At 39.7% G+C, this 12,484-nt stretch overlaps 1 protein-coding gene and 1 pseudogene across 1 annotated transcript; one reads left to right on the plus strand and one right to left on the minus strand.

Annotated features, from left to right (window-relative positions):
- Positions 1–713: 713 nt before the first annotated feature.
- LOC103008720 (cordon-bleu protein-like 1) lies at positions 714–3,679 on the minus strand (annotated as a pseudogene).
- A 954-nt stretch (positions 3,680–4,633) lies between these two features.
- Positions 4,634–5,350, plus strand: LOC103009012 (male-enhanced antigen 1-like). Its single transcript, XM_007196165.1, has 2 exons — positions 4,634–5,026; positions 5,096–5,350. The coding sequence occupies exons 1-2, from the start codon at positions 4,634–4,636 to the stop codon at positions 5,348–5,350; spliced, it is 648 nt and encodes a 215-aa protein (XP_007196227.1).
- Positions 5,351–12,484: the final 7,134 nt, after the last annotated feature.

Genomic DNA, 12,484 nt, shown 5'->3' on the forward strand with positions numbered 1-12,484 from the left:
TCACACGCTCCTGTTCATCTCTAAATCCAAACCATACCTTTAGAGCTGCTTTCCAATATAGTAGCCATTAATCACATTTGAGTATTTAAATTTAAATCAATTATAATTAAATAAAATTTTAAAAATCTAGGCACATTTCAAGTGCTCATGAGCCCCATTGTGGCTGGTGGCTACAGTTTTGGTTGCACTGATGTGGAATATTTCCACCATTGCAGAAAGCTGATTCAACGATGTTAGTCTAGAATAAAGATAATAGTTTTCTTCCAGATGTTGAACAAAAAACTTGATTTGTTCTGGAGATCTGAAAACTTTGATCTAAGTTTTAACTCCAAAATATTGTTTAAATATTATTTTTATATCTTCCAAATTTGGCACAAATGGGTTTTTGTACCAGTATCTCTAATCGACCTGGAAGTCGATTTCAGAAATTTGCCACTGCACCATCAGTCACGCTCATTGTATTGTGACCCTGTTACCCCACTACCAGGTGAGATTTCAGTTTAAGTGAGTAACCATTCCAATTCTGGATCTACACTCTCCCGTAATTTCATCTGAAGGTTTTGACTTGGGTTTGTAGTCTTGTCTATAAAATGGATGATTCTTTATATAAGAAGCAGTTGATTTTTTATCAATTCAATAAAAAAGTCAAAAAAGGACTCAATAAAGGAGTCAAACGATCATCATTACACTGTGCATCTTGCCTTACTACCTTTCTACACTGAGTGATTCAAATTTTTATCCAATACTAATGAAGCTGTTAGAGCATTTTCCCATAACAACTGAAATATCAGTTTTAAAGGCCTGATAGTTTGATAGTCTGTCAACTTCACAACCGTGAAGTTATTTTTGCCAACATCCCTACACTGACTTCTGTTCTCCTCACTCCATTTGTCACATTATCTTCTGTGCTAATTGGAAAGAAACATTTCATATTATCTTTTTCTTTGTTTGGGCCCAACAGCTCCAATTTTCTTACACAGTCAACTGCCATCTTATCATTGTTTGTATGGTATACCATAACATGTGGTCCTTCTCCATCTGTATTTCTTGCTTCTTTCTTTTTTTTCCCATGGAGCTTTGTGAGGACTCTGCAGTACCATTGCCAAGGGCTGAGTCAGGATCATTTTGGCATATATCTTACATCAGTAGATACAAAGGGAATGTCTTGTGACTTCAGAGAACTATTTTCAGCCTCATTTTTAGGCTTTGTACTTAGCTTATTTTTATCCACCTCTCAAAGTCTGAATAAGAGCTTATTCCAGATTGCAGTAATGCTACGATTGCATCAGTCATTTCCGGGCACTCAGAAACAGAAGTAGCACCTGTCAGTATAGGGGCAGGGCACTTTTCACGACTGGTTATCCCAAGGCCAAGGCAGGCATCTGGGTTGGGTAACTTTTCAGCAGAGTTTGCTTCGAAGCCCTATTTGCATCCACAGCTTCTACAGACTGCATAGCATTCACATGGCTCTTCTTATGCAAGGAGGTTTTCAGAGGATGGAGATGATGCTTTTTGCTTTATTCTTCTCAAAGACGAATTCTCTAAGGATGTGGTACTGAGGTGTAGGGAGCCTGTTCTCACTATATCTACTCCACAGAGAACTAATTTGTTTCATCAACACTCATGAAATTCACTACATAAAAAGCTGGTCTCCCTTGTGTGTGGGCAAGTTCCTGTGGGGCACTCTAGAACTCTAGCACTGAAGGCAATGGATGGCATGTCTTCTTAGGTGGATCTGATGGCAGGAGTTTGAAAAGTATGATTTGGAAATTATATTGAACCTCATAAAAGTCAGACAAGGCTTACTTATTAGGAGTATTGAAGGGGCACATGCAGTTTCCTCCTGCTTTTTCTCACTGCTTTGGAAAAAGCTGAAAAACCCTTTATTTTCTTCTCTTTCATAATGTCTAGGATCTGGGATGCCTGGCAGGACTCTTTGCTGACATCTATGGCATACCATTCTTTTGGTCCCAGGTCATTAAGGGATGTTGTCAAGTAGAAAGGCTCCTGACTTTGATAATCCCTCAACAACACAGTGTGTTGATCAAACTCACATTTGCTGCATATAACAGGAAAAAGGTCCTGAAGTGACATGTGAACTAACCCTCACTATTGTCTTCTGGGTTTTCTTTTCTTTGAAACTTTGCAATTACTCTATTTCCACGAAAAGTAAAGACAACATATTTCTGAACTTGGGGTGAAGCAAGGCAGACAGTAAAAATCAGATATCATTTTAAAATGTTTCATTTCAGTTTACCAAAGAATCTATGAGATTGTTAAGAGTTACAGACTGCAAAAAAGGGCTTCCTTATAGATACAGAAAAATCCAGCATTAAAAAACATCAACAGTATTCCAAACAACCACAGTAAAATATCTCTCATCAGTTCATTTAGCCTTAAGGCATTAGTTCTTATTCCACTGGATTTGGGGTCGGCAGTCTCATGGAGTTGTTTCTCAACTAAGAAGAGTTCTGGAAATCTTGATCAATACACTGGAAAGATCTGAATATTGTCCAAATAAGGACATTCCCAAGAGTCTGTCCTCTGGAGCGGGGCTGTAGGGAGTTTGAGGTGCACGGTGCCGTCCTTTTCTGTGGGGCTCAGAGGCGGTCCTTCTTCATTGAAGTCACAAATTCTGACCTCTAGCTGGTTGCAGACCCTTTGGACAAGCATCAGAGTAAAACAAAACTATCTGTAGATGGACAGATAACAGTTTTGGGGGGGGTTTTATGCTCATTTTACAAAAGATAAAATTGGAATACACAGAAGTTGAGTAGCTTGCCCAGGGTCACAGAAGTAATAAGCAAAAAGTCAAGAATTCCCACCAGGCAGCCTGGCTCCTACACTGTAATCCCAAACTACGAAGTGGGATGCACCCCCGCCATCCCCCACCCCACGCACACCTGTGTGCTGGTGCTCCTGGCAAAGCCATTTACCTTCTGAGCAAAGCCAGAGGAGCCCTCCCTGTCTTAATCAAAACCCATCCCTCTGGCATTTTGAGGGGCTGCTGTCGATGTCCCTGCCTCAAGTAAGCCCCATGGGGCCCATGGTTTGAAGCTGTCTTGCCAGATTTGACTGGAGCAAATTTAACTCCAAGGTCAACCACTGTGAACGCTGAGGGGCTGAAACAAGCTCCCTGCTAGCCATGTGGTGCGCTTTGTACACATGAGAAAAAGCACCCCTTTGGGGGCAAGGGTACTTTTTATGAAGGTACCTCATCTGCCCCTTCTGGGCTGAGACAGAACCGCATCACCCCACCGAGATGCAGGACTTGTTTTGAGTTTTCTTAAAATTGATCATGCCTCCCACAGTGTCCTCCTATTACAGGTGCAGGGCTCTTTCTTAATCCAAAATCGTTTGCTTTAAAATTACCTTCTCCACTTCCAACATTCCAGTTGGAGTATTTGGCTTAGAGATAGATAGTGAGGTTTTTACATCTGGCAGCAGATCAAGCATGCAGCTTGAAGGATTTCATGAGGTTGTGCATCCAGGAATATCAGCAAGTCTTTACTACCTGGAAGAGCAGTAGATTTGCTAAGACTTCCTGTAGAGAGGTCAGTGTCTTTACCACGTTCGCCTTCCGTTCCATGATGAAAGGCGATTTCACAGAGCTGTCAACCGAAGAAACAACTATTCCGTCTCCACTGGAGGATTGTTCTGCTCTTCGGCCATGTTTCATTTTTCTCTGAAAATCATTAATATGTCTCTTGGTAAGGCTTCATCTCTGATGGACAAAGTTAAACTCTAGAGACTTCTAGTGGCAAAATCCAAATGGTAATAAGAAGGCTGACCTCAGTCTTCGCCTGCGGTGGCTGCGGCCAGGGAACGGGGCTGCTGGGGCAGAGGTGACGCTTCCTGTGCTTGTTTTAGCTCTGCCTGTGCTTGCGGGCAGGGGATGGGGCTGCAGAGGCGGAGGTGGCGACATCCTGTGCTTGTGGTGTTCAACAGTCCTTCGCCCTGCAGGTGTTTGTGCCAGCCCTCTCTCCTCCTACTCATCCCTCCTGGTGTCTGCCCGATTTGAAGAGGGAGAAGAAATGACACCTTCTCCATAGCTCAGCCCAGAGCCTAAGGTTCTCACACTCTTGCGAGGCACTGTGAAGCCTTCCCCGCCCCCCCGCCCTGCAGCATTCTCCTACCCAGAACTCACAACCTGATCTCACCTCCTCTGACCATCACTACGACCTGATCTCACCTCCTCTGACCATCACTCGGAAGTGGGGGCGAAGTGGGTTGCATCTCGGCAAGGGAGGCATCCGGCCACAGGGAGGGTTAGGGGTTAGGGGAGGTCACTGGTGACCCTGATAGGAACAGTTTTGGTGAAGCGGTAGAGAAGAAAAAACACACCATACACAAATAAAAGCAGACATCCAAATGGGTTCAAGGAAGAGACTAGGAGGATAGTGAAGAGGGGATTATTATAGACAACACTTTTGAAGATGTATGCTGTAAAAGGGGCACCAAAACAGCTGAAAATTTTCATCGTTACAGTGCAATTGTGATTAAAGCTATTTCACTCAAAGGGATCCTTCTTTTAGTTCTAGACACTACTTTTGTTAACTTATTTAGGAATTAAATCAGCTAGCTTGGAACCATTGACTGTTTTATTCTTGCCAGAGAGCCAAGCTCTTAGGTAATGAGACAAGTGAGTTTGGATGAAATGGTTAATGATGGAGAAAGATCTGATGCAGGCACACAACATTGTCGAAAAGAGTGGGCCAGGGGTTCAGACGCGGGCTCTGAGCGGCATCTGCCCGATGGCAGCAGTAGTTCTAGGGGGGGAGACACCGTGGGTCCTGAAAGTATCTTCCCCAGTCAGACTGAGGAACTCGGGCCACACCAGGGCGGTACAGAAGGCCCTGGGGATTGGAGCGGTGAGGAACCAGAGGAAGAGCAAGAGGAAACGGGGGCAGGACCAGCTGGCTACTCTTACCAGCCCCTGAACCAAGATCCTGAACAAGAGGAGGTGGATCCGGCACCAGTGGGGGATGGAGAAGATGTAGTTGCTGATATCCAGTGTCGGAGCCAGGTATGGTGGAGGAGGCATTGTTCCTGAGCAGGTGAAGCTGGAGTCCCTGCAGGACCTCTGGCTCTGCAGGCCCTGGGGCTTCATTTCCCAGACCCACCATTAGAAAGCAAGGATGCAGAAGAGGAGGGAGCTACAGGACTGAGCAACCACAGCTCTATTCCCATGGACCCAGAATGCGTAGAGCTGGTGAAAAGGACGATGGCTGGAGTAAGCCTGCCTGTGCCAGGGATTCTGGCCTGGGCTCGAGAGAGATCAGTTGTCCTGTGGGAAGATGTAGGACAGAAGGTCCTCCAAGCAGGGCAGGCCGCCCCTGCCTGGAAATGACCACCTTGAGAGTTGCCTTATCTCCCTGCATTCCAGGCCAGAACCCACACAGGACTGAACACATCCTGGTTGTAATGTTCACCTCCATCCTCCCCGTCTCCATTCCACGTCAAGGCAAATCAGACTTCCTCTCAGAGACCCACTTTATTCAGTTCTGTACATATGGGGACATCGGCCCAGGCCCAACCCACCATAGCAAGTATCATTCTGTGGAGAATAAAGCATCCTATGTACACAGCCAAAAAAAAAAAAAGAAAGAAAGAGTGGGCCAGGTAGAGGACAACAGAGGCAGGACTGGAGCATCAGGAGTTTCAAAGTGGGTACTTGAAACTGGAAAGTAGAACACTGAGCAAACGGTGTTGAAGAACAACAGAAAGACACAACATTCTTCCCAATTTTTCTCAAGGCACACCATGTTGACAGTTTTCTCATTATCATTTCGATTTTGCCACCAGAAGTCTCTGGAGTTCAACTTTGTCCATCAGAGATGAAATCTTACCAAGAGACACACTAAGAGTTTTCAAAGAAAAATGAAACATGGCAGAATAATCTGTAAAGAAAAACATACTGCTTTGGTCATGATCCAGATGGTGAGGACTTGAATACATGAATTTTATTTAACTAATTAGAAAAGGAATTTCCTTTGCAATTATATTTTTATGTTATTCCTTTCTGTGACATAACAAAAAAAAATCAAATAATGCACTGTAAGAAGGGTATTTTGAGTCATTCATTGAGCAATGACATGCTTGTTACTAGTTTTGGCTCCTGGGAAATAAAACAGATGGGTTCCCTCCACTCAAAGTACTGAGGAGGGTCAGCATGAGTTTACCTGAGGAAATAAAGCCTAAGGTGAATTTGAATCAAGTAGGAGTTAACCGGAAGAGGTGATTTGAGAGTGGATTGAGGACATGCAGGAAGTGGAGGAGGGCTTTCTGAGTAGTAATTACATGGACTTTCTATTTGTTAGTATTATATGTGAATTTATTTTTTTTAATTTTTATTTTATATTGGAGTATAGTTGATTAACAATGTTGTGTTAGTTTCAGGTGTACAGCAAAGTGATTCAGTTTATATAAATATATAAAAGAATATATATATTCTAGTTCAAATTCTTTTCCCATTTAGGTTATTACAGAATATTGAGCAGAGTTCCTTGTGCTATACAGTAGGTCCTTGTTGGCTATTTTAAATACTGCAGTGTATATATATATATATATATATTATATATATATATATATAATATATATATATAATATATATATGTATTTATATATATATATATATATATATTATATATATATGTCAATCCCAAACTCCCAATCTGTCCCTCCCCCCACCCTTCCCCCTGTAACCATTTCCCAGGTAAACATAAGTTCATTCTCTAAGACTGTCAGTCTGTTTCTGTTTTGTAAATAAGTTCATTTGTTTCATTTTCTTTTAGAGTCCGCATATAAGAGATATCATATGATATTCGTCTTTCTCTGCCTTTCTTCACTTAGTGTGATAATCTCTGGATCCATCCATGTTGGTGCAAATGGCATTTTCTCATTCTTTTTAATAGCTGAGTAATATTCCATTGTATGTATGTGCCACAATTTCTTTATACACTCATCTGTTGATGGACATTTAGATTGTGTCCATGAACATGGACTTTTAAACCATATTGTAATATAATGAAGACTTCAAGACAAATAGAAATACCTACTACTATACACCTCCAAAGTGAGGGACTCAAACTGACAAGCTTTTTGTTAACTACCTCTTCTTTCCATCATTTGTTTTTTTCTCCCAGCTGTCATTCCCTGCTACGTAGCCTCATGTTCCACTCTAGGCCTATGTTCATCCCTTACTTCTAATCTACTATTTATAGTTTGTGAACTATTCAAATAATCAAACCCATTAGAACTGTGCATAATGTAACTACATAACTGATTTTGAATCAGGATCAGAGTGGGGCATGCTTCTGTATAGTATTTATTAGCTTTATTCTGAGCACAGTGTTTCAGCAGATCTTTATAAAATTAATAAATTCTTTACGGGCTTATGTATTATTCATATATTTTATTTTAAACTCTATTAATGAGATTTTTTTCCTCAGTTAAGTTTAATTAGCATAATGTTTAATTTTTGAGTAGTTCACTGTCCCCCATGATGAAATGCAGATTTCCTAATGTATGAAAGTAGAGTATGTCAAGAGACTTTCCCTGTGAAAGACTCATCTAGTGTGGTTCTATTTTTTCCCTATTACAAACAATGCTGCAATGTACATTACTAAACAGGTGCTTATTCTGAGAATTTCTCTCCAGTAGAAAACTACAAGCTTATAGAATGAATATGCACATTCTTCAACTTTATTAGATATTGACAAATTTTTCTTAAAAGGAATTGTAGCAATTTATATTTTCATTTCCCAATAATGAGAATTCTGGAAAATTGCTTGTCATTGACACCTCAAATATTGCCTCTGTCATCTATTTCATTTATTTCTTATAGAATTATTATTAAATGATTTCTGGCATCTTCTCATTCTATCATCCAAGTTTTTTAAATGTTTTATGTTTTTTAATCTTTTATTATCCTCAGCTTTAAGTTACAGTACATTAATTACTCCTTCAGTTTAATTTAATCAGCTATTTATTTGATTCATTAAAAAATTTAGCAGATTGTTCACTTCTTTTATTTTTGAATTTTATTTTATTTTATTTTATCATACAGCATGTTTTATTAGTTATCTATTATATACAAATTAGTGTGTATATGTCAATCCCAATCTCCTAATTCATTCCACCACCACCACCTCCCCACTTTCACCCCTTGGTGTCCATACATTTTTTTCTGTATGTCTGTGTCTCTATTTCTGCCTTGCTAACTGGTTCATTTGTACCATTTTTCTAGATTCCACATATATGCATTAATATACTATATTTGTTTTTCTCTTTCTGACTTACTTCACTCTGTATGACTGTCTCTAGGTCCATCCACGTCTCTACAAACGACTCAATTTCATTCCTTTTTATGGCTGAGTAATATCCCATTGTATATATGGTTTAATTTAATCAGCTATTTATTTGATTCATTAAAAAATTTAACAGATTGTTCATTTCTAAACGTTCTATTTAGTTATTTTAAAAATGTGAAGCCAAAGATCTCACAGCAAGATAGAGTCTGGTCCAGCAATAAAGTCCAAGAATACTCCTTGCCAAAAAAAAAAAAAAAAAAGTATCTATTTTTGTTTCCTTTATTTTGTAATACTCTGTTTTGGTGCATTACTTACAACGTGATCTTGGGTTCTTCTGATCCTAATCCTCTTTTTCGTTGCTTCTGTTGACTCTCCCAGACAATGTTTTTTTGTCTTCTATTGTGGACTCACCTTAAATGTGGATTTTTCCACATTGTAGGTGTGTCACTCCAGAATAGTTTTTTTTAATTGAAATAAAATTGGAGTACAGTAACTCCCCTACATATGAATGAGTTCCATTCCGAGAGCACATTCGTAAGTCCAATTTGTTCGTAAGTCCAACAAAGTTAGCCTGGGTGCCCAACTAACATGATTGACTATATAGTACTGTACTGTAATCAGTTTATAATACTTTTCCTACAAATAATAAATAAAAAATACAAAAACACAAAAAATAGAGAAAACATTTTTAACTTACAGTACAGTACCTTGAAAAGTACAGTAGTACAGTACAACAGCTGGCATACAAGGGCTGGCATCGATTACTCATTGTGGAGGTTCTATATAACATAAGGGTGGGTCTGGTCACCAGAAAAGTCAACCACCCTGTGATTAGAGGGTAGAGACTTTCAGCTACCTGACCTCTGATCTTCAAAGAGAGAGGGAGGCTGAACATTAAATTTAATCATGTGGCCAATGATTTAATCAGTTATGCCTATATAGTAACACCTGGATAAAACTCCAGACACAGACTCCATGCTGGGATTTCGATGCACCTGGTTTCTATCAGGTGAGGGCACTGAGTGCTGTACTCTCACCCCCACCTCTGCTTTGCCCCATGTGCCTCTTCCATTTGGCTATTTCTGAGTTGTATCCTTTATAATAAAACTGTCATCACATGTCTAGTGTCTTCAGTGAGTTCTGAGAGTTGTATCTGTGAATTATCAAACCTGAGGAGGTTGTGGGAAGCCTTAACTTTGTAGTCAGCCAGGCAGACGTGTGAGTAGCCTGGGGACCTCACCTGTGTCTGACAGTTGGTCTTTAATTTGGGGGATCTGATGGAAACTACGATTAGTTAGAGTCAGAAATGAATTGAAGTGTAGGACACCCAGTTGGTATAAGAAACAAAGCCAGAGAAGATATGCTGCGTAAGAGGAGCCTGATACTGGATCCTGTGGAGTTTCTTGTTCCTGGGCTTCTGCTCCAGTAAGTTGTGGTCTCTGAATCCACCAGTGTCTCTCTTCAATTTGGGGGTGATGGTTTTGCATGTAACCTCAGTTCTCTGATGAATCTAAAAAGAGATGTTGATTTTCAGTTTTTTTCTTGTTGTATAGTTGGGAGCAATGACTTCAAAGCCCATTACATGCTAAACCAGAAATCTGAAGTTCTTTAAAAGATAGTTTTCTTTGTTTGGCCCTGATTCTAAATTCATATACCTTACAGGACAGAAGAGGGGCCTCAGGTTAAGCCTAAACTATAACATTTAGGCATCTATGAGCATTTCTGAGAGCAAGAGGGTAGGCCAGTCAAGAGGCCTTAAATGGGAGTTGGGAGCCAATTTGAAAAAGCATGGACCAAAGGCAAAATAGGCTGGGTTAAAAAAAGGAAAGATGATTAATAAAAACCTTCTGTCATTTTATTGTTAGCTCTTTTAGGAACAGAACATTGTCTTTTTGCTTGCCATGTTCCCTCTAGTGTCTAGGTCAGTGCGTATGAAATAGAAAGCATTCAATAAACATCCAACAAATGGGTGATCCTGGTTCCAAGTAAGGGGAGTTAGCACACCACACACTGTCTCTCCTACTAAATGTACCTATAAAACCTGGACAGAATGCATAGAACAGCTACTTGAGGACTATAAACTCTATATAGTAGCAGTAATTCTATGCAAAACACCAGAATTCAGGGTACTACAAAAACTAATATTGAATTTACCTCCCCTCCAACCCCCCGTATCAGTGTCCTGAATATAACACACCCAGAAACCTGGAATTGAGCATCTATTAGGTCACAGACATAGAGAGCTCCAGGAGAAGCAGTCTGGTTTGAGTAGGAAAGTGAGCTCCTAACACAGAGGGAGAATATGAAAATACCCCATTTTTTCTCTCTTTGTTCTCCATTCTTGTGTGCCTCAAACCTCTGTCAATTTCAAGATGGTAGCCACAGTGGCAACTATGACACCTAATGGCCAAAACCCTGAAGGAGGTGAACAATCCTCTCCATTTGGTAGAGCTGTGCTTCCAAGAAGGTGGGACCAAACCCTCTGCTTTTTTCCCCCTCCTTTCTCTCTTTCTTCCTGCTATATGGTCTTACAGATGTAGACACAATTGAGAAGTGCATGGTAGAGCAGGGTAATTACGTCACAAACTTCTGGCAGGAGGATGGAGAAAAGAAGCTTCTGGGAACCATTAAGTATTGGGCAGGTGATAAAGAGGGAGGGACTTTGTAAAGAGACGCTTGAATCTTATTAGCAAACTCCTGGACTCCCCCTGCCCACACACACACAAGCTGTGCATGCCTACACCTGACTCTAATGTACCAAAGACTTCGAGACCTAAACTGTTCATAATAGAACATTGCCCAAATCCCAGATTGGCCATTGGCTATGTACTTGCAAGAAATATCTGTATAACTCTACAAAGGCTCTGAAAACTGAACTGGAACCAGAGCCCACAGAAGGCCTGAACCTAGCCAGAGTGATTGCCTGCACAAACCAAAAATTTGAATGTGCGCCAAACATTCATACAAGGTCAAGAGTCTCATAACAAAATAGTTATTCAAAATGTCCATAAGACAATCCAAAATTATCCAGCAAACGAATAGCCATGAAAACTTTGACTTGCATGGGGAAAGACAATCAACAGAAGTTGTGCTGAAGTGACACAGATGTTGGAATTATCTAGCAAATATTATAATCAGCTATTAGAAAGTTACTCAAAATACCAAATGAATGAAGAAATAAATGAAATCATTTAACAAGAATTAAAAATCATCTTTTCCTCATCTGAATTGCCTTCTCTCTAAATTGATTACTACTTTTATTAAGGATAAAGAAATTTCCATCCTAAATTATGACACCTTAATTTTCCCCAACAGGTAAAAATCACTTTTTTACACTTATTAAATCATCATGCAAAATCTCAAATACAAGGTTTTTTGTTAATTTCAAGCTCATTTAAATATATATATCATATACGCATATATATACAAATATTTTTCATTTTACAGTGCATCCAATGTAAGATATTTCATTTGAATGCTCTACTAAGTTTTTACTTGGACTTGCTCACTTTTTTAATTTGTAAATGTCTTTTACTTACCTTTTAATGTTTTCTCTCCTATGAGCTTCCATGATAGGTTTTCTACTTTATTTAATAATATAATATGTTGCATCTGTGTAACACTTTACAGTATGTATTGTTCTCAGTGAAATTAATCATTTCATTCTCAGTCATAAATTTAACTTGATTCCATCCTCTTACCTCTTTCTCTTAAGAGTTCCCTTTCCTTACTTGTTAGGACAAGAATTTCAATATCTGCTTATTTTTACACAAATTATAAACAAATTTATAACCTCTAGCACTCCATCTCTCATCCTCGAGAGCTCTGTGCCTGTTAACCATTTTCCCTGTGTAGAAACTAGAGTCCATCAGTGTTGTTACCTTATCACTCCAATTCCCACACTCACTCCATACAACCCAACTTCTTATCTCAATTTGCAATCCATAGGGTTGGAACAAAGTCTTTCTCTACAATATTCGTGTCATGCAGTTTGCACTTTTCATGAGAGAACCAAAACTACACTCAATGGTTTGAGGTCAGAACTTCCTCAGTAAATGAAAATGTCAAGTCAACGTTAAATTGGGTAATGAAAGAGGCACACGGTGAGCCACACATTTTTAGTCAGAAGGCAACTTGCCACAAAAAAAATACATAAGTCCCCTACATACAAA

Source organism: Balaenoptera acutorostrata, chromosome 11, assembly GCF_949987535.1.
Source record: "Balaenoptera acutorostrata chromosome 11, mBalAcu1.1, whole genome shotgun sequence".
NCBI classification, from domain to species: Eukaryota; Metazoa; Chordata; class Mammalia; order Artiodactyla; family Balaenopteridae; genus Balaenoptera; species Balaenoptera acutorostrata.